We start from the raw sequence: 21,182 nt of genomic DNA on the forward strand, positions 1-21,182 counted from the left end.
ACGTGTACGGTGCTGATGCTGTCCTCTTTACTTTCCCGCTAAAATGAACCATAACGCAAGCAACCTGCCTATATACTGTGTTTCTCTCTCAGTCAGTCTAGGCTCTAGCCATGCATTTTGGAGCAAGTATATTGAATTGAAACATAGCCAAGTTTGGTCTAAACAATCGCCTAAACCTTCTTTCAAAGAAAATATTAGGCTTATTGCATTTATATACTAATTTGTATATTATTTTTTTAATGGTATACAATGCGAGGTTTTTTTTTTTTTTTTTTTGGGAGGACTTTTCTATTAAGATGGACAATAATATACTGAACTTATACACACTACACGAGTGTTAGAACTCAAACCCAAAACCTTACCTGGATGAGCAATTGCTCCAAACCTCTATACTAACTAGTACATAATATGATATATAAATATAATAAACTTAACATTTTCCCTTCTTTTTAACATACGAGAAAGGTAATGTATGCATTTTTTAATGTAATATTTAGGGATTTGTCTACATAAATTGATTTTTTTTTATTTTGGGAAAAAAATGGTTTGGTTTCCCAATTTTAAACAAAAAGGAAAATACTAGACTTATCACATTTCTCATACTACATTGTGTACTACATCTCTAATAGAAGTGGGCTCCACCTCGATTAAAGAGGTGGTACACGTTCGTATAAAAATGTAATAAGCCTAGCATTATCCAAATAAAAAAGATAAGCGAGAAAATGAAAAGACATGTTTTGTCCTATACCAGAAAAGGAAATTTAATGCATGTCTTATCAACAAGGTTAGCCACGTGTACGGTTCTGATGATGATCATTCTAACTTTCGCGCTAAGCAACTCATAACTCACTCACACAGTGTTTCTCTGAGAGTCTATTTCATTTCCCACAGAAACCCAAAAGTCCCTTTGGCTCCTCCTTCCTCATTTCCTTCTTCCTCTCGCCGACTCGACGCAAAGGAGGTTAGGCCTTCAACTCAAGATTGTATCTTTATTGTTCTCTTATCAAAATCAACAGTTGAAATAACGATTCCATGCATTTTGCTTCCTCCGCTGTCATTATGTGTTATGCTTTTTATGTTTCTTTGTTCTGGGTCTGGCTTCTTCTCTCATTTTCGGGTCTATTTGCTTACCAATATGGTCACTTTTTTGTGTGTTTTGTTATTATTCTTTCGTTCGTTATTTTATCTTTGAGTTTTTTGTTCACTGGGTGAATAAATTTTGTGTTTTTAAGACTTCACTGCAAGATTTTTGGTTATATTGTTGATGGGTATCCATGATTGTACGGAAAGAGTTCTTTTCTTGAGTACTTTCGACTTCATACATGATTTACTGGAAGAACAAAAAAAAAAGATGGGGTTGCTATGAATGGTGCTAATAATTTTGTGTTTGTTGGATATGGCTGGGGTTCCTTCCTGGAGCTATCCATGATTGTAAACGGAAAGAGTTCTTTCCTTGAGTACTTTCGACTTCATATATGATTTAGTGGGAAAAAAAAAGAAAAGAAGATGGGCTTGCTATGAATGGTGCTAATAATTTTGTGTTTGTTAGATATGGCTGGGGTTCCTGGAGCTAACGACGTTATTGGGTCTTCAAAGAATGGAATATCTGATCATGAAAATAGCGGCAGTGGTCATAGCAAGGATGTGAATTCCATTTCATCAGTTTCAGATACGGAGGGCACTGAGGAGGTACTTGAAGATGATCAGCAAAGTGATTTAAGGACTCTTGCCGAGTTGATTTGCTTTGAAGAAGTTCCACCTAAATGGTATGCACGCTTAGGTGAGTTCAGCCCCCTGTTTAAGCCTAGTTTCAGTGAGATTGAAACTGAATGCATGGAAGTCTTTGAGAAAAAGAAAATGGAAACCAAGAAAATATTAGGAAACTTTGATGGACAGATTAGCCTCTCGGTTGAAATTCTGAGGTGTGAAAGTTACTTTGACCCTAGCTGCTGCGGTGATTATTTGTGCCTTTCCGCACATTTTATTGATGAGAATTGGGAACTGAATAATTGGGTACTTCACTTCTGTTCTATTTCGGTTTCGGGTCCATCTGATGATTCCCTTCACAAATATGAAGATTGGGGCATTTTAAGGTCGCTTGAAGATTGGGGCATTGAGAACAAGATCTCCGCACTCACTGTGAAAAATGATAATTGCAATAATGAATTGGTTGAGTTTCTGAAAACGCACATCCAAGAAAAGATGGAACTCCAACTTAATAGTAAGCTGTTTTGTGTGTATTGTTGTGGGGAAATGATCAGCGTAATGGTGCAGGATGCATTTGACAAGATTGCAGATATAGTTCACAAGGTTCGTCAGGTGTATACTTTTAAAACTGATTACCCCATGTGGTTTCTCAAATTGTTAAACCTGCAAGAAGCTTTGAAGTTATGGGCTCAGGGAAATCTCTCTTCCAGAGATGTGACTCACTCTCGTAACGTGCCTTCCCCAGAGGAATGGAAGAAAGTTGAGGGTGTTTGTAAAATTGTAGAGAACATATATAAAGTGACAGAAAGTGAATTCTTCAACGAAACACCCCTAACTCCCAATGTTCATCTTTGTCGCCTGCTTAAGCTTCGCAAAAGTCTGGCCAAAATGTCCATTGACTCAGATAGTTTTAATAGAACAGTAGTTGAGGACATGTTGAAAAAGTTTGATAAGTATTGGGATGACATGTTCTTGCTGTTGGCAATATCTGCAGCGCTGGATCCTCGATTGAAGATGAGATATATTGAATTTGTTTGTTCAGAAGTTAAGGATTGGAATGGAAACTCACAAGTTGCAGTTGTTTTTGGGGCCATTCACAAACTGTTTGATGAATATGTGGTCCGTTTTCCGTTGCAATACAACCAGCAGTTCATCCATTTGAATGATCATCCTAAAGAAAAATCAGACTTGGATTGCTATTTGGAACAACCTGTCTTAACTCCCAGTCTGGGTTTTAATGAATTGGCTTGGTGGAAAACCGCAAGCGCTAAGTACCCTACCCTTTCCCAGATGGCACGTGATTTTTTAGCCATTCCAGTTTCTCTTGCAACTCAAAGTGAGGCATACTATACTGTACCAAAGCCAGCTGATGAACATATAGTTTGCTTGAAGCCAGACTTGATGAATGCCTTGATGTGTACTCGAAGCTGGGTATAGTGGGCAGGCACTGATACAATGTTAACAGGTAATTATCAATACTATTTCCTTTTGTTCTTAATTATTTTCAAGATGATTTAATTCTCACTAAACTTTTTTCCCCCTTTTTTCGTGCGTGTGGAGAACAGGTACAGTTTTTTTTTTTTTTTTTTTTGGCTGCTCTTCCTTAGCTTATGGCTGCCTCACTTTTGGAAGGCTTGGGAATCAGAATAGCTAAGCCATTGACTTAGGCATTAAAACCAGTTACTTTTGAACTCCACTGTAGTTTTGAATTGTTGTATTGAAAAGATGATGGAATGTGTTGCTCAATGTCGTGCTCAATATGATGGAAGCTACCAGTTAATGATATTAGAAGCTTAAAATTCATCTGACTTTATCTTTTCCAAAAAACATGCCTTGAAAACAACATCTATTGAAAAGATGATGGAATGTGTTGCTCAATGTCATTCTAATTTAATTTAAGTTCCAAAAACTAATAGTAAGTATTACCTTGGAAGACATTTGAACGATAGACGTAGGGGTTTCCTTCTAAGTACACAATTTCTGAAACAGATAAGAGAATTATTTGTGTGCTCAATTCTCTATGGTTTCCAACATTTAGACTTAAGGTCGTGGCTTGGAATCGTAATAAAAAATTAAACTAGTTTGTTCATGCAGATTTTCTTGACCAAAACAATAGACAAGATTTCTTTCTCAGAAACTTCTTTCTTTCATATATGTAGTATATTTATATTAAAAAAACTCACCTTGTCACATATTTAAAAGACATTTAAATTAGATTTAAAATACATGGTACTTGGCAATTATCAATTATCCCACTTTTAATCCCCTTCACAATCAAAGATTTAAAATATATGTTGTGACTAGCCGCGAATAACAAAACAATGTGATCCCCATGTCACACTAGTGTTTCTCCTGCTATAGCCCAGTGCACTCATTGAAAAACTTACAAAACAACAACAATAGTTTGTGTAATGTTGCTGAAAGAAACAAAAAAAAATTTAGCCCATGCAGGGATAAATTTCGGCTTCCTCCCTTGTTAATAAGTATTATTTGCATATTTTATTTATATTTTTCACGTATTGTTGAACAAAAAATCCAAATTTAAACAAACAATTTTTTTTTTATGTTTTTAAAATAAATAAAATGGTCCAATTTTTCAGGGTAAGTTTTTAAGAAATTTGCCAAATAGGAATGTGAAGGCTCGGTGTTGAATGCTTTATTAGGGGATAACGTACTTAAAAATATGTATTTGGTAGATCGTAGATGACCTTTAGCTTTGCATCGCATACTTATAAACTCTTCATCTGACTTTGCAATATATATTTCATAGAGTCCATTTAACACTATATATTTACATTTGTTACTCAGGTGAGGATAAATCAAAGGTTTCATGAGAACGTCTGCACGAGGCAGAGTTCAATGATTAGTATCGCTATTTCAAACATTCGAAAAGATCTCCTAGGCCAACCTCTTCAACTGCAAGTAGTGCACTATGACATATGACAAAAAAGCTTACATCTAACAGGATTAATATTGTTTTGCTATTCCCGGTCAATAACACATGACATATGGAAAAGTTATTCTACGTGTCATTGCATTATTAGCCGAAAATAGTGCTTTTTCCCGTTACATGAGAGTTTCTCTCGACATATGAGCAAGGGCATGGCTGCCTTATCATTTGATAAGAAGTTTATTCAAAGCCGACAGAGACAGGTTTGCTTCAGAGTTTGTCATTTGAAATAATATGCTTTCACATAGTTGCCAAAGTTCTTTTCGTTTGGTCTGTGGGTGGATTATTTTATCGTAATAGCCACGTATTACGGTTCTAATACATTTCATTCATACTTTCGCGCTAAGCAACTCATAACTCATACTCTGTTTCTCTCCCAGTCTATTTCATTTCCCACAGAACGCCAAAACTCCCTTCTCCAAAGTTCCTTCTTCCTCTGGGCTACTCCACGCAAAGGAGGTTAGGCCTTCAACTCAAGATTGTATCTTTATGGTTGTCTTATCAAAATCAACTCTTGAAATAGCGATTACAAGCATTTTGCTTCATCTACTGTCATTATGAGTTATGCTTTCTATGTTTCTTTGTTCACTGTCAGATTCACTGTCATCGTTTTTGTACATAATCTTTGAGTTCTCTTCTCAGTGGGTGAATAAAGTTTTGTGTTTTTAAGAATTCACTGTAAGATTCTTGGTTATATTGTTGTAGGCCAAGATTTCTTTTCTTGGCTACTTTTAACTTCCAAAATGCAAAACCAGAAATATATGATCTAGTATAACAAAATGGTGCTCATAAAAATTTTGTGTTTGTTAGATATGGCTGGGGATACGAAGGGCAATGAGGAGGTGGTACTTGAAGATGATCAGCAAAGTGATTTAAAGACTCTTGCAGAGTTGCTTTGCTTTGAAGAAGTTCCACCTAAATGGACTCAAGATTTTGATTCCTTACACTCAATAGGTAAGTTCAGCCCGCTGTTTATGCCCAGTTTCAATGAGGTTGAAACTGAATGCATGGAAGTCTTTAAGAAAAAGAAAATGGAAACCAAGAAAATCTTAGGAAACTTTGATGGACAGATTAGCCTCTCGGTGGACATTCTGAGGTGTGAAAGTTATTTGTGCCTTTCAGCACATTTTATTTTTTATTGATGAGAATTGGGAACTGAAAAAGTGGGTACTTCAGTTTTCTTGTATTTCGGTTTCGGTTTCGGGTCCATCTGATGATTCCCTTCACAAATATGAAGATTGGGGCATTTTAAGGACGCTTGAAGATTGGGGCATTGAGAACAAGATCTCCGCACTCACTCTGAAGAATGATAATTGCAATAATGAATTGGTTGAGTTTGTGGAAAGGCGCATCCAAGAAAATAATGGTAAGCTGTTTCGTGTGTATTGTTGTGCGGAAATGATCAGTGTAATGGTGCAGGATGCATTTGACAAGATTGAAGATATCGTTTACAAGGTTCGTCAGGTGTATACTTTTAATATTGATTACCCCTTCTGGTTTCTCAAATTGGCAAACCTGCAAATAGCTGTGAAGTCATGGTCTACCAAAGATGTGATTGGTTCTAATGACGTACCTTCCCCAGAGGAATGGAAGAAAGTTGAAGGTGTTTGTAAAATTTTAGAGAACATAAATGAAGTATCAGATGCATTATTTTACACAACACCTCTAACTCCGAATGTTTATCTTTGCCACCTGCATTGGCTTCCCAAAATTCTGGCCAAAGTGTCCATTTACTCAGATTGTTTTAATAGAATAGTAGTTGAGGACATGTCGAAAAAGTTTGATAAGTACTGGGATGACATGTTCTTGCTGTTGGCAATATCTGCAGCACTGGATCCTCGATTGAAGATGAGATATATTGAATTTCTTCTTTCAAAAGTTAAGAATAGGAACGGAAACTCACAAGTTGCAGTTGTTTTTGGGGCCATTCACAAACTGTTTGATGAATATGTGGTCCGTTTTCGGTTGCAAGACTACCAGCAGTTCATCCATTTGAATGATCACCCTAAAGAAAAATCAGACTTGGATTGCTATTTGGAACAACCTGTCTTACGTAATAATAAGAATTTTAATGCATTGGCTTGGTGGAGAATCGCAGGCATTGAGTACCCTACCCTTTCCCGGATGGCACGTGATTTTTTAGCCATTCCAGTTTCTCTTGCAAGTAAAATTGACTCACTCTATACTGTACCAAAGCCAGCTGATGATCATTTAGTTTGGTTGAAGCCAGACTTGATGAATGCCTTGATGTGTACTCGAAGCTGGGTATAGTAGGCAGGCACTGATACAATGTTAACAGGTAATTATCAATATTATTTCTTCTTTGTTCTTTTTGTTCTTAATTATCTTCAATATGTATCCTGCAAGATGATTTAATTCTCACAAGATTTTTCCCCCTTTTCTTGTGCATGTGCTTGATGTCGAGAACAGGTACAGTTTTTGATTTTTGCTGCTCTTCCCTAGCTTATGGCTACATCACTTTTGGAAGGCTTGGGAATCTCAGTTTAGCTAAGCAATTGACATAAACATTAAACCAGTTACTTCTGAGCACCATTATAGAGATTGAACATTTTTGTGTTTTTGTATTGTAACTTTCTTTGGATCTGTTTCCCCTGGATGGTAAAAACTAGTTGTCTTGATGTCTAGAGATGGTTGAATAGATGATGCTGAAGTTTACCTTATTGCCTTTATGTGTGTGTTTTGAATTGCTCTGTTGAAAAGAGAGAGCATGGTGGAATGTGTTGCTAAATTATAATATCATGCTCTATTGGATCACAAATCCAAATTGGAAGCTACCAGCCCGGATATTAGAAGCAAAAAATTCATCTGACTTGATGCCTAATTGGGAGCTACCTTGCCTGACCGTGAATTTTTCGTATTTTAAAAAATAAATAAAAACAAAAATTCCATATTGGAAACAACATATACGCCACCAGAAAAGTCTGTAATAAATTTTTTACTTCCAATTTATTTAGATTTAAGGTTGTGGCTTGGAATAGTCATAAAAAAAAAATGAAACTCAACAGTTTGTTCATGAAGATTTCTGGCTCCTTTTTTCCCCGTCAAAACACACAAGATTTCTTACTCAAATACTTATTTGTTTCATATATGAAGAAAACTCACTTTGTGCAAATGTGTTATTCGCATATTATACTGTACTAACGTATTTTTCACGAATAATACACGTTTTTTTAAAATTTTGCAACAAGGGCGAACCAGTTATAGCTCCCATGTGCTATATATTGCACAATGCACTCTTTGAAAAACTTACAAAACAACAACAATAGTTTATGTAATGTTACTTAAACAAAATAATATAGCCAACCCTAGATAAATTTCTAGTTCCGCCTTTGTATTATTAGAGTATTTTGTTCATTTTTCGAGTACTATTGAGAAAAAGACAACAAAAAATTAAAATTTATAAAAATGGCCCAAATTTCAAGGTACGTTTTTAAGAAATTTGCCAAATAGCGCACCGGCCGTATTTTCAGGGTATGTTTGTTTGTGAAATACCGAAAGAAAAATTGTGGCATGTGTTATAAATAACGGTTCTGATGCATTTTGTTCATACTTTCGCGCTAAGCAACTCATAACTCATACTCTGTTTCTCTCCCAGTCTATTGCATTTCCCACAGAACGCCAAAACTCCCTTGTCCTCAGCTCCTTCTTCCTCTGGGTACTCGACGCTAAGGAGGTTAGGCCTTCAACTCAAGATTGGATCTTTTTCGTTCTCTTAACAAAATCAACTCTTGAAATGGAGATTACAAGCATTTTGCTTCTTCTACTGTCATTCATTATGTGTTATGCTTTCTATGTTTCTTTGTTTCTTTGTTCTGGGTCTGCCTTATTCTCTCACTCTCAGATCATTTTTGCGTTTTTTTTAAATTTCTCTTTCATTCTGTGTATTATCTTTGAGTTCTCTGTCCAGTGGGTGAAAAAAGTTTGTGTTTTAAAGAATTTACTGTAAGATTTTTGGTTATATTCTTTGAGTTTTCTTCTCTGTGGGTTAATAAAGTTCGTGTTTTTAAGAATTCACTGTAAGATTCTTGCTTATAGTCTTGAGTTTTCTTCTCGGTGGGTGAATAAAGTTTGTGTTTTTAAGAATTCACTGTACGATTCTTGGTTATATTGTTCATGGATATCCATGATTGTAGGGCAAGATTACAAGCATTTTGCTTCTTCTGATCTGCTGTCATTATTTGTTATGCTTTTTATGTTTCTTCGTTCTGGGTCTGCCTTATTCTCTCATTCTCGGGTCCAATGTGATCATTTTTGCCTATTTTGTTATTTCTCTTTCGTTCTTTATATTATCGTTGAGTTCTCTGCTCAGTGGGTGAATAAAGTTTGTGTTTTTAATAAGATTCTTGGTTATATTATTGATGGGTATCCATGATTGTACGCCAATATTTCTTTTCTTGGGTACTTTTAACTCCAAAATGCAAAACCAGAAATAGACTGCATACATGATTTAGTAGAACAAAATGAGGTTGCTGTGGTGCTTATTAGAATTTTGTGTTTTTTTAGATATGTCTGGGGTTCCTGAATCTAATACAGTTACTGGGTCTGCAAAGAATGGAATATCTGACTCTACTGAAGAGAATTCTAGCAGTGGTCATAGCAAGGATGTGAGTTCCTTTTCATCAGTTTCAGATACGAAGGTCAAGAAGGTAGTTGAATATGACCAGCAGAAAGATTTAAGGACTCTTGCAGAGTTGATTTGCTCTGGAGCAGTTCAACCAGAACGGGCTGGAGATATTATACGGTCAAATAGTATGTTTAATCCGCTGTTTAAGCCTAGTTTCAATGAGGTTGAAACTAAATGCATGGAAGTCTATGAGGAAAAGAAAATGGAAACCAAGAAAATCTTAGGTAACTTTGATGGACAGATTAGCCTCTCGGTGGACATTCTGAGCTTCGAAAATCACATTGACCCTCGCTGCTGTGGTGATTATTTGTGCCTTTCCGCACATTTTGTTGATGAGAATTGGAAACTGAAAAAACGGGTACTTTGCTTCAGTTCTCGTTCAGTTTCGGGTCCGTCTGATGATTCCCTTCACGGATATGAAGATTGGGGCATTGAGAGCAAGATACGCGCAGTCACTGTGAATAATGGGAAGTGCTATAAGGAAATGGTTGAGCATGTTAAAAGGCACATCCAAGAAAAGAAGGAATTCCAACTTAATCCAGTGTTTCCTGTGTATTGTTGTGGGGAAATATTCAGAGTAATGGTGCAGGATGCATTTGACAAGATTGAAGATATCGTTCACAAGGTTCAGCAGGTGCATTCTTTTAAAACTTCTGAGCCCCTGTGGTCTACAATATGGTTAAATCTGCAAGAAGCTGTGAAGTCATGGTCAACAGGAGAACTCTCTACCAAAGATGTGATTGGTTCTAATGACGTACCTTCCCCAGAGGAATGGAAGAAAGTCGAAGGTGTTTGTAAAATTATAGGGAGCATAGATGAAGTATCAGAAGCATTATTTTACACAACACCTCTAACTCCCAATGTTTATCTTTATCACCTCCATGAGCTTCACGGAATTCTTACCAAAATGTCCACTGACTCGGATAGTTTTAATAGAACAATAGTTAAGGACATGCTGAAAAAGTTGGATGAGTATTTGGATAATGACATGTTCTTGCTGTTGACAATGTCTGCAGCACTGGATCCTCAATTCAAGATGAGATATATTGAATTCTTTTGTTCAGAGGTTAAGCGTAAGGATGAAAAAACACAAGTTGCAAATGTTTTATGGGCGATGCAGAAACTGTTTGATGACTATGTGATCCGTTTTCCTACCGAAGGGGAGTCTTGTCGTTCTAGACGTTGGAAACGCAGTTTTAGAGTGGTGCAGGACTACCAGCAGTTCATCCGTTCAAATGACCACCCTGCGAAAAAATCAGACTTGGATCGCTATTTGGAAGAACCTGTGTTACCTTGGAGTCCAGATTTTAATGCATTGTCTTGGTGGAGAACCGCAGGCACTGCGTACCCTACTCTTTCCCGGATGGCACGGGACTTTTTGGCCATGCCAATGTCTCTGTCAACTGGAAATGGTGTATACTATACTGTACCAAAGCCAGCTGATGATCATTTAGTTTGGTTGAAGCCAGGCTTGATGAATGCCTTGATGTGTACTCGAAGCTGGGTATAGTAGGCAGGCACTGATTCAATGTTAACAGGTAATTATCAATACTATTTCTTCTTTGTTCTTTTTGTTCTTAATTATCTTCAATATGTATCCTGCAAGATGATTTAATTCTCACAAGATTTTTTTCCCCTTTTTTTGTGCGTGTGCTTGATGTCGAGAACAGGTACAGTTTTTGCTTTTTGCTCCTCTTCCCTAGCTTATGGCTACCTCACTTTTGGAAGGCTTGGGAATCTCAGTTTAGCTAAGCAATTGACATAGACATTAAAGCAGTTACTTCTGAACTCCATTACAGAGATTGAACATTCCTTTTTTCTGTCGTTGTATTGTAAATTTGTTTCCCTTGGATAGTAAAAACTAGCTGTCCTGTCTTGTTGTCTTGAGATGGGTGAATATATGATGCTAAATTTTACCCTATTGCTGCATTTGTATATTGCACTTTGGTTGAAATTCTGGTAACTTTACTAGTTCATAATATAGTAAAAGTGGAATTACAATATCCTGTGTGTTTTGAACTTTGATTTCATTGTAGTTTTGAACTGATCTGTGGAGAGACAATGGACATGATGGAGTTTGCTGCTCAGCAATTATATTAGGAACAATTTCAACAAAAATTCATCTGACTTTATCTATCCTAAGTATGTTACAAAAATAAATGAAATCGAAATCTGGGCTGTAATAAATAAAAAATGACTTGATCATATTTTTTAATCCTTAGCATCCCATTTTTTTTTCCAACCCTTTCTTTTTGGAAGTTTTGTAAAGAACACTGTAATTATAAATAAAAAAATTCAACAATTTGTTCATGAAGATTTCTTACTCCTTTTTTCAACAATTATTCAGACTTGCTATGAATATTGGAAGAGGTCTGTCAATTTGAATCCCCCTTCCTTATAAATGTTTAAAATATATATATATATAATTAAAAAAACCAAATGATCATGATCTATAAAGACACATACCTCAACTGGTAAAAATTCAAAAATCCAAAAAATGCTATTGATTAATCAAAATGCTAAAATTCACAACTTAAACAAAATATAATTATAAACAAACACAACAAAAATATATTTTTTACTTAAAAACAGAAGGACATGTCTTGTAAATAAGGGAGCCACGTGTACGGCTATTCCGTAATATTTTCCCGCTAAAATGAAGCATAAGCACCCATTTCTCTCTCTGTCAAATTCCACTTCCAAGTTCTAACAGAACCCTAAATCCCCTTTGTGCTCTCATTCTCTCTCTGAGCTCTTTCCTCTGGGCGACCATCCCAAACGAGGTTTGTCTGAATCTCAAGTTTGTGTCTTCCTTATACATTCTAAACAATGATCACGCGCTTTTTGCTTTCTTGTACCGTATTACGCTTTCTGGGTTTTCTTTTTGTCTTTACAATGCTTTGTTTTTATTCATTTGTTGGTTATAATAATTTTGAGTGTGTATAAATTTTTTTGTTTTTAAGAGTTTATTGCGAGATTTTTGCTTATATTGTTAATGGGTATCCATGATTTTACGCCATCATTGATTCTATTTTGTGCTTTAGCTCCGTAGTTATAAATAGATGCTGGCATGCATGAACGCAAATAAAAATGATGGGGTTAATGTAAAAGAAACGAAGTGAAAGACTAGATTTTTCACTTGTTTGGAGTTGTGGTGCTAAAAAGTTTGTGTTCATTAGATGTGTCAGGGATTCGTGAAGCTGATGAAGCTGTTGGTTCCAAAATGAAAGGAATGTGTGATCATGAAAATGACAGCTAGGGTAGCGAAAACGAGGATGTGAATGGTATGTCATTTGATTCTGATGCAAGGTTTGAGGGGTTTGAATTTGATGAGCAAAAAGCTCTGAGGGCTTTTGCAAATTCTGTTTGCTCTGCTCATGTTCCACCTAAGTTGGTTGAAGGTAGTGATTTTTGAGAGTTGGCACATAAGTTTAACCCGCTGTTTAAGATTAGGGTCAAAGAGGTCGAAAGTGAATGCATCAAAGTCTATGAGGAAGGGAAAGAGACAGTTAAAGATAACTTAGGAAATTATGAAGGACAGATTAGCCTCTCAATGGAGATATTGAAGTACTATAATTTCTGTAAGTTTTTGTGACTTTCGGCACATTTTATTGATGAAAATTGGAAACTGAGAAAGTGGGTACTTTACTTCCGCTGTGTTTTGGATTCATGCGATGAAGATGATTTACCTGATGATGTCTCTTGTCAAGATTGGGGCATTTTTAAGTCGCTTGAAGATTGGGGTATTAAGGATAAGAATTCTTCATTTGTAATGACTAATGGTTATGGCTGTGTGGCTGAGTTTGTGATAAATCATATCCAAGAAAACAAAGGAACTCTGTTTTAATGGTCAGCTGTTTCATGGGTTTCGCGTGTATTGTTGTGGGGAAATGGTGCAGGATGCTTTTGTTAAGATTATAGATATCATCAACAAAGTTCATGGATTGTCTTCTTCTGTAAAATCATTACCCTTATGGAATCGCACAATTTTTGATCTACAACAAGCTCTGAAGTTGCGAGCTATGGGAGAATTCTCTTCGAAAAAAATAATCGATTTTCATGATGTACCATCCCCTGAGGAATGGCAGAAAGTTGAAGGTGTTTGTAAAATTGTAGGGAGCATATATGAAGTATCAAATGCATTATTTGAGACGAAACATCTAACTCCTAATGTTTATCTTTATCACCTCCATGAGCTTCACGAAATTCTGACCAAAATGTCCACTGACTCAGATAGTTTTATTAGAACAATAGCCGAGGACATGTTGAACAAGTTTGTTAAGTATTGGGACAACATGTTCTTGCTGCTGGCAATAGCTGCAGTTCTGGATCCTCGATTTAAGATGAAATGCATAGAATTTGTTTGTTCTAAAGTCAAGGGTAGGGACAGGAACTCACAAGTTGCAGCTGTTTTGGGTGCCATCTGCAAACATTTTGATGAATATAAGATTCTTTTTCCTGAAAAAGAAAACTTCATGAGCGATTCATCTTCTTCCGATTCAAATTCAGGACACTCTCCTAGTCCAGCACATGTGAATCATATTTTTGGTGTGTTGAAAGACTACTACCGGTTCATCCAATCGAGTAATCAGCCTACGAAAAAATCAGACTTGGATTGCTATTTGGAGGAACCTATCTTACTTGGAGCCAGGATTTTAGTAAATTGACTTGGTGGAGAACTACAGGCGCCAAGTATCCTACCCTTTCGAAGATGGCACGTGATTTTTTGGCTGTTCCAGTTTCTCTTGCAACTTCATATGAGGCATCATTCTATACCGAACCAAGGCCAGTTAACGAACATGTAATTCGGTTGAAGCCAGACTTGGGAATTGCCTCGATGTGTACGCGAAGCTGGTACATTAAAAGAATAGTAACGGGTTATGGACATAATTTTCCTCTGCTCTCCTGTTTCTTATCCATAACAATTTTCGATTGTAGATCCTGCAGAATGTTATACTATAAGATAGTTTTGATTTTTCTCTTTGTTGTGGTGCAGTAAGTGTCTAGAACAGGTGCTCTTTGGCCTGCTGCTGCTCTTGCCTAGCTTGTGATTAGCTCTATTCTGACAGACATGGGGATCAGATCAGCTTAGTATAGCAATTGGCATGGACATCAAGTTTGTTACTATTGAATTCCTTCATGGAGACTAAACTTTTAAACTTATTTTGTTTGAATGTATCTTTTTGATGGATCTGTTTCCCTTGGATTCTCCTGGAGAATGGAGATTGTTCCAGATATGAAGTTGGGTCTTGTGGTGGAAATTCTGGCCATTTTGACTGGTTGATGAATGAAGCATTGTACAAGACTACAAGTAGAGATGAAATCTTATGGCTTTTATTTTTATTTCATTTTTTATAAGAAGCAATTTAACTTTATTAATAAATATAAACAACAGCTTAAACCTTGATAATTTTAAATAAATAAATAAAATTAAACCTGATCATATCAATTAACAGCAGTTGCCCAAGTAACGCACACCTAAATTATTGTGGTGGACCATAAAAATAATAAAATCATTAGTAAAAAATGAAGAAAAAAAAATTATTGATTCCAAAGATTTGAAAATATATGTTTTTTACCATAATAAAATTAGCTCAAAATTCGATATATATTTTTTTTGGTCGAACAAAATTTGATAGTTTGATGGGTGCGACTGCACACACTGGATAACGACCCCCCAAATCTCATAATCAAATCAGACACACCAAAAAAATCCAGACAGCAACGTCCCACCTGGGACCTGACAAGGCAACCGCCTTAGACGACGCCGTATTAGGAGCTCTCCGAAATCTAGAATGCTACTACTAGCAGTGAAGAGTGCAGTATCTGGAAGTTGATTTCCAGAATACAAGAAGATCATCTTTTCATATTGAGAAGAATAAGAAGAAGAACCATTCTTAAAAGCTTTGCAAGTTTTGCATAGACAGCAGATTTCCTTTCAAATTTTGGATTTTTTTTCGGGAGAGAATCAGATTTGAGGTGCTCAAGTTCTGGAAGAGCATATAAGGTATGTGCGAGTAAGCTTGTGTTCATTCAAAGCTTTATAGAGTTTTCAGTCATTCGTTGCTTTGATTGATACTTGATACTGGCACTAAAACTAGACCCTCATTAGGAAGATTCAAATTTTGGTGACATTCTCTGTGTTTGTGTGTATAGCTGGAGCATAAGTTTTTATTTTATTTTATTCCTAAAGTTTTGATTTTTGAGAATTCAACTATTAGATTAGGCTTGCTTGAGTGTTTTGAATTATTATTTGTGTGTGTGTGTGTGTGTGTGTATTGGCTATTGAATAATCGAAAGTAGTATTCAATGTCATTTTGCAAGCTCTGTGTGTGTGTGTGTGTATTGGCTATTGAATAATCGAAAGTGTTTTTGAATTATTGTGTGTGTGTGTGTGTGTGTGTGTGTGTGTGTTGGCTATTGAATAATCGAAAGTAGTATTCAATGTCATTTTGCAAGCAAATCAGAGCAAGAAGCTTACAGAGCAAATCAGAGCAAGAAGCTTACAGAAGATGACAGTTCACGAACTGGGTTACAGACAGAGAGGACTCTAGAAGGGTCATATGGTTTTGTTTAAGCATCAGCTTCACCAGATAACCAAAATGAAGAAGTGGTCCGGAGGCCTGTTTATCATTGCTCTTGCTATGATATTGGTTTTTCGTTACTGCAGCATTGTCAAAATTGAGCCACCAAAGCAGTCGCGGAAGCAGTCAGCTTCTGATTTCTTCGGAAACCATCCAACCAATGATTCTTTTATTACGTCGTCAGAGATAAAAGTGAAAAAAGAAGCAGAATCATATAAGAAACCCCATTTTATAGAAGTTGATGGGCCCAATGAGCTGTTTGCTTCACATGACATCTTCAAAGAAGGGTCAAGGGCCTTGCTTGTATGGCCTCACATGCGTCCCCTACTGTCAAGGTCTGATTCTTTGCCTGAAACTGCTCAAGGGGTTAAAGAGGCCTCCCTGGCGTGGAAAGACTTGTTGTCTGCAATTGAGAAGGACAAGGCTTCCAAATTAAGCAAAAGTAACAGTCAAGAAGATAAAAATTGCCCTTTCTCTGTAAGTACACTTGATAAGATAGTGTCAAGAGACGGGGTTATTCTTGAAATCCCTTGTGGCCTTGTTGACGATTCTTCCATTTCTTTGGTTGGCATTCCTGATGGGCACTCTAGAAGCTTTCAAATTCAACTTCTAGGCTCCCAACTTGCAGGAGAGCCTGAGCCTCCTATTATCTTGCATTACAATGTCAGTCTCCCTGGTGATAACATGACAGAGGAGCCATTTGTAGTTCAAAATATTTGGACTCATGAACTTGGGTGGGGCAAAGAGGAAAGATGTCCTTCTCACAGGTCTGCTAACAACCTGAAAGGTAAATTTTTTGTTTAGACTTTAGACTGTATGAGAATTGCAAGTCCAACTCTTTTGCAAGAACATTCTCGTTTTTTTTATCCTATGGTAGCTCAAACTTGAAGACCACATTATATGAAAAAATGTAATTAAACTCATGATAACTTTAGAACACTGTTTGTCCTCTGTATTAATCGAAAATGTTATAATGTATAACACTGTTTTCATACTAATCAAATAAAGATTATTTATTATATCCTGCTTTTTTTCTTTAACTTAAGAATAAGGTTCCTCTTAAAAAACAATAAGGGTGTTACAAGTAGAAATCTAACACATTTTAGCAAATTTGACAGTTGATGGACTTGTTCTTTGCAATGAACAAGCTGTCAGAAGCTCCTTGGAAGAAAATCTAAATATGAGTCAGCCTAGTAGTGAAATGTTGACCAATGTTTCCAGGGGAGGTGCCTATGGAAGTGCTAATTTCCCATTTGTTGAAGGGAACCCCTTTACTGCTACATTGTGGGTTGGTTTAGAGGGATTTCACATGACTGTGAATGGAAGGCATGAAACATCTTTTGCATATAGGGAGGTAAGGTATGATTTTATTGGTAATAACAGATTATTGCCGAAAACTTGTTTTCTGCAAGACAATTCCATTTTGGAAAAAGTGAATAATTCCACCCTACATTGCTTTTTTGCATATGTAGAAACTTGAGCCATGGTCAGTTACCAAAGTCAAAGTGGCTGGTGGTTTGGACCTCTTATCTGCCTTAGCTAAAGGCTTGCCTGTTTCTGAGGATCATGATTTAGTTGTTGATGTTGAGCACCTCAAAGCTCCTGCGACTTTGAAGAAAAGGCTATTGATGTTGGTTGGAGTGTTCTCTACTGGAAATAATTTTGAGCGTAGAATGGCATTGAGGAGGGCTTGGATGCAATATGAGGCTGTACGTTCTGGGGATGTGGCTGTCCGGTTTTTCATTGGCCTTGTAAGTGAAACATTGCAGACTCTGAGTCATTTGCTTATGCATACCAAGATGGTCTCATATTCTTCAATATCCTCGGGTTTTTCCCAATAATAAGTCTAAAGGCTGTGGTTTTGTCTGTTAGCTGAAGTATTTTCATCAATTTGCCAATTATTGATGCCAAGATAAGGTTTCCTTTAGTTGTGTGCATAGTGTTTTAGAAATTATTATGGCTTGAAAAGGCCATCTGTGATGCCAATACTATGCAGACTGGAACACTTGATCATCTAAAGAGTTCTTCAGCAAGAATTGCTATGTTGGTGGTGCCTCAATTGAGAGATTTAGTTTTGTCCTTATCCCAGATCTAGGTCGTCAAAATCTTCTTCTACTTTTTTTGGTTCTGGTACTCTCACATTATTATTTTTTTCAGCAAGAATTGCTGTGTTGGTGGTGCCTCAATTGGGAGATTTAGTTTTGTCCTTATCCCAGATCTAGGTCGTCAAAATCCTCTTCTACTTTTTTTGGTTCTGGTACTCTCACATTATAAACTTGCAGAATTGAAACAATCATTATGTAACATACTCCTGGGACTCCAATATATGCATTCTAATTACAATTCATCAACATATTGCTTTCTCAGAAAAAATTGGTTGGCATCAAAGTTTACAACTTGTTCATACCTGCAGCACAAGAACAGTCAAGTGAATATTGAGCTGTGGCGAGAAGCTGAAGCATATGGAGATATCCAACTGATGCCATTTGTTGATTACTACAGCCTGATCAGTTTGAAAACAATTGCAATTTGTATTTTTGGAGTACGTCATTACAAAATATTATGTTCCAGCAAACTGAATTATCAATATATACATTGTTAGAAAAGTTATCAATCATCTTTATCTTAAATCTGCAGACCAAGATCCTCCCTGCTAAATATATCATGAAAACAGATGATGATGCTTTTGTTAGAATTGATGAGGTGATCTCTAGCCTCAAGGGAAAGGCAACAAATGGTCTCTTGTATGGTCTTATAGCCTTTGAATCAGCGCCCGATAGGGAGAAAGGCAGCAAGTGGTATATTGATAACAAGGTACTCACATCAAATTTCTTTCTATATATGGTTAATGTTTGCTTTATTTCACTTTGACTTGATTTTGATGAGTGTTATTTTGCCCAGGAATGGCCTCATGCTTTGTACCCACCATGGGCCCATGGTCCAGGTTACATTATCTCTCGGGACATTGCCAAATTCATTGTCCGCGGCCACCAGGAAAGCGACCTCAAGGTAAAATTACTTATGCAAAATGCAACCTCTAAGGTTCATTCTTCTAAGGATCTGCATGAAGTTTGTAGAACATGTCACTTTATCTTGAAAAGAAAATGACAGAGAATTTCTCTTTCTTTTAAGACTGGTCACTGAAATACAAAGTGGGGCATGTAAAGACAAGTGAGCAGGGCCAGCAGGCGGTGTGTTGATTTTCTCATTCCTTGGCTAACCTGTTAGCATTATGACTTTTCAGCTTTTTAAACTAGAGGATGTTGCAATGGGCATATGGATCGAACAATTCAAGAACAGCGGTCATGAAGTGAATTATGTCACGGATGATAGGTTTTACAGTGCCGGATGCGAATCAAATTACATTCTCGCTCATTACCAAAGTCCAAGGTTGGTGTTGTGCCTTTGGGAGAAGCTGCAGAAAGAGCACGAACCCGTCTGCTGTGAGTAAATGCCAACCATGCAATGCGAGTCTTTTTGTGAGATCGACTCTTCTATGTAACAACCAAAGCTGAAAGCTTTACGATATGAGAATTTAACTGCATGTCAAGCAGATTCAAATACTAAAACTCAAAATTTTACTCTTTTGTGGGGTTTTCTTGGCAACATCAGATAAAATTGTAACTGTACAGGTATATTCTTCAGCCTGAAGATGTGAAAATTTGGACTGAACCTGTGTTTTCTTGGATCAAACTGTAAGGTTCAGGTGGTTTTCCACACCTAATGTGTTCCTTTGTGGCAAATCAAACGGTGGGACAATTTGCCGAATAATAGAGAGCATGTGGACATTTGAACGAATAATTTAGTTGAGAGAGCAAAATGCAAATCGTGTTTATGTTTGTGGACCATTTGAGTTAAAAATCGGGATTTTTATAGAAATGTCACGTGAACTTATATCTCAGTTTCAATTTGTCACCTTAAAAGAAAATTTTAAGAGGGAAGGGTTGGTCGGAGCTGCCGGTGGTGCACATGGGGTGGGGGAATGTGAGATTTTTTTAAAATACAATTTTTTATATAATGATTTTTTCATTTTTAAAATACTCTTAAAAATGAAAAGACTGAAATACCCTTTAAAATGGATGGAAAATGAGATGGTGTTAAAATCAGATGACAAATCATAGATTTTAAAAAATTAAGGTGATATTTCTCTTTAAAAAAATTAAGATAACAAATTGAAACTGAGGTATAAATTAAGGTAACATTTCTATAAAAATCACTTAAAAATCCTTTTTTCTATCAATTTAGTTAGATGAGGTTGACCTCGTATCATAATGGAAACAGAAGGATGGTAAGTTGACTTGTGGCTGTAAGGCCACCCCTCCCAACTTCCAATTCTGGGCCATCAATTGTGGATCAAATAATGAGGAGGGCACACTACCATTGTGTTTCACACAAGCCACGTGTATCAACTCTTTTCAATTTTTTTTCTATTTTTGGTACTAAATTATGGTATATATTATTGTCGACAGACAAGAGTCACATTAATTTTCTAATTTTAAGCTGATGTGACATTTTTCCAGCTGGTTGATGAGCATTGGCCAGTGCGGATTGGGCAAACCGCAAGATTGGCCAATCAGTTGTTGGTTTGATGAGTATGGGTACGTTTCTTCAATCTCAATGCCAAACTCTTGGATGGTAAGAACTTTGCAATATAAGTGATTTTCGTTCGGACACGTGTATCGCAGAAACTTGTACACATCATTCTCCTTTGGTGACACTCTTCGTAACAAAGTTTCTACACCTCAGCTAAAAAACAGTCGGAACTTTGCTTGAATAAAATAGTTATTTATGACCAACTAACTTACACGTATGAAAAGTATTCATGGCTTCTTTTCTGCCACGTGTAAGATCCAACCCAAAAATATCTTAAAATTTGAAATGGCTGGTAGGTTTTCAACCAATTTATGAATGCTTAATATCTAGAAACCTCACCGACTAGCGTTTTAATTTATGTTATGTAATAACTTATTTATTTGTAGTAAAACCCACGGGTTGTTATTATTTAGAACTTTCTTATACCAGTAATATTAGAAAAAGGAATTCAAACACAAAACTTCCAGTACCGAAATAACTGCTATTAAATATTTAAGTTACAAGCCGTATGTAATTTTTTTTTTTTTTTAAAGTTGAATGATCCACAAAACATCAAGAGAGTGCACAAAAAACCTCCACCTTATTATGATTGGGATAACAACGGAGATAAATGCGAGGGTTTTTTTTTTTTTTTTTATAGATAGGCATTAAAGAAAGGAAATATTTTTTCTCACAATTTTAACTTAAAATGTGTATCATCACG

At 36.4% G+C, this 21,182-nt stretch overlaps 3 protein-coding genes and 2 pseudogenes across 9 annotated transcripts; all 5 read left to right on the forward strand.

The window, feature by feature from the left end:
- The first annotated feature begins 871 nt into the window (after positions 1–871).
- Positions 872–4,640, forward strand: LOC117634905 (zinc finger BED domain-containing protein RICESLEEPER 2-like). 2 transcript variants are annotated; one of them, XM_034369194.1, is made up of 3 exons: positions 872–961; positions 1,550–3,172; positions 4,516–4,640. In XM_034369194.1, exon 2 carries the CDS (start codon positions 1,552–1,554, stop codon positions 3,142–3,144), a length of 1,593 nt encoding a protein of 530 aa, XP_034225085.1. In that variant the 5' UTR covers positions 872–961; positions 1,550–1,551; the 3' UTR covers positions 3,145–3,172; positions 4,516–4,640. The 2 variants fall into 2 exon arrangements, with proteins under 2 accessions (XP_034225085.1, XP_034225077.1); XM_034369186.1 differs by lacking the exon at positions 4,516–4,640 and adding an exon at positions 3,273–3,453.
- Positions 4,641–5,469: 829 nt separating this feature from the next.
- LOC117637415 lies at positions 5,470–7,129 on the forward strand (annotated as a pseudogene).
- A 2,054-nt stretch (positions 7,130–9,183) lies between these two features.
- Positions 9,184–11,017, forward strand: LOC117637506 (zinc finger BED domain-containing protein RICESLEEPER 2-like). The gene is made up of 2 exons (XM_034372447.1): positions 9,184–10,840; positions 10,973–11,017. Exon 1 carries the CDS (start codon positions 9,184–9,186, stop codon positions 10,810–10,812), a length of 1,629 nt encoding a protein of 542 aa, XP_034228338.1. The 3' UTR covers positions 10,813–10,840; positions 10,973–11,017.
- Positions 11,018–12,588: 1,571 nt separating this feature from the next.
- LOC117637592 lies at positions 12,589–14,402 on the forward strand (annotated as a pseudogene).
- Positions 14,403–14,991: 589 nt separating this feature from the next.
- On the forward strand, positions 14,992–19,684 carry LOC117616540 (hydroxyproline O-galactosyltransferase GALT3). 6 transcript variants are annotated; one of them, XM_034345882.1, is made up of 8 exons: positions 14,992–15,309; positions 15,741–16,673; positions 17,005–17,240; positions 17,359–17,637; positions 18,300–18,428; positions 18,524–18,700; positions 18,788–18,895; positions 19,131–19,684. In XM_034345882.1, the coding sequence occupies exons 2-8, from the start codon at positions 15,866–15,868 to the stop codon at positions 19,335–19,337; spliced, it is 1,944 nt and encodes a 647-aa protein (XP_034201773.1). In that variant the 5' UTR covers positions 14,992–15,309; positions 15,741–15,865; the 3' UTR covers positions 19,338–19,684. The 6 variants fall into 6 exon arrangements, with proteins under 6 accessions (XP_034201773.1, XP_034201774.1, XP_034201775.1 ...); XM_034345883.1 differs by having other exon boundaries at positions 15,762–16,673; XM_034345884.1 differs by having other exon boundaries at positions 15,770–16,673.
- The last annotated feature ends 1,498 nt before the right edge of the window (positions 19,685–21,182 follow it).

Source organism: Prunus dulcis, chromosome 1 (genome assembly GCF_902201215.1).
Source record: "Prunus dulcis chromosome 1, ALMONDv2, whole genome shotgun sequence".
Taxonomy (NCBI): domain Eukaryota; kingdom Viridiplantae; phylum Streptophyta; class Magnoliopsida; order Rosales; family Rosaceae; genus Prunus; species Prunus dulcis.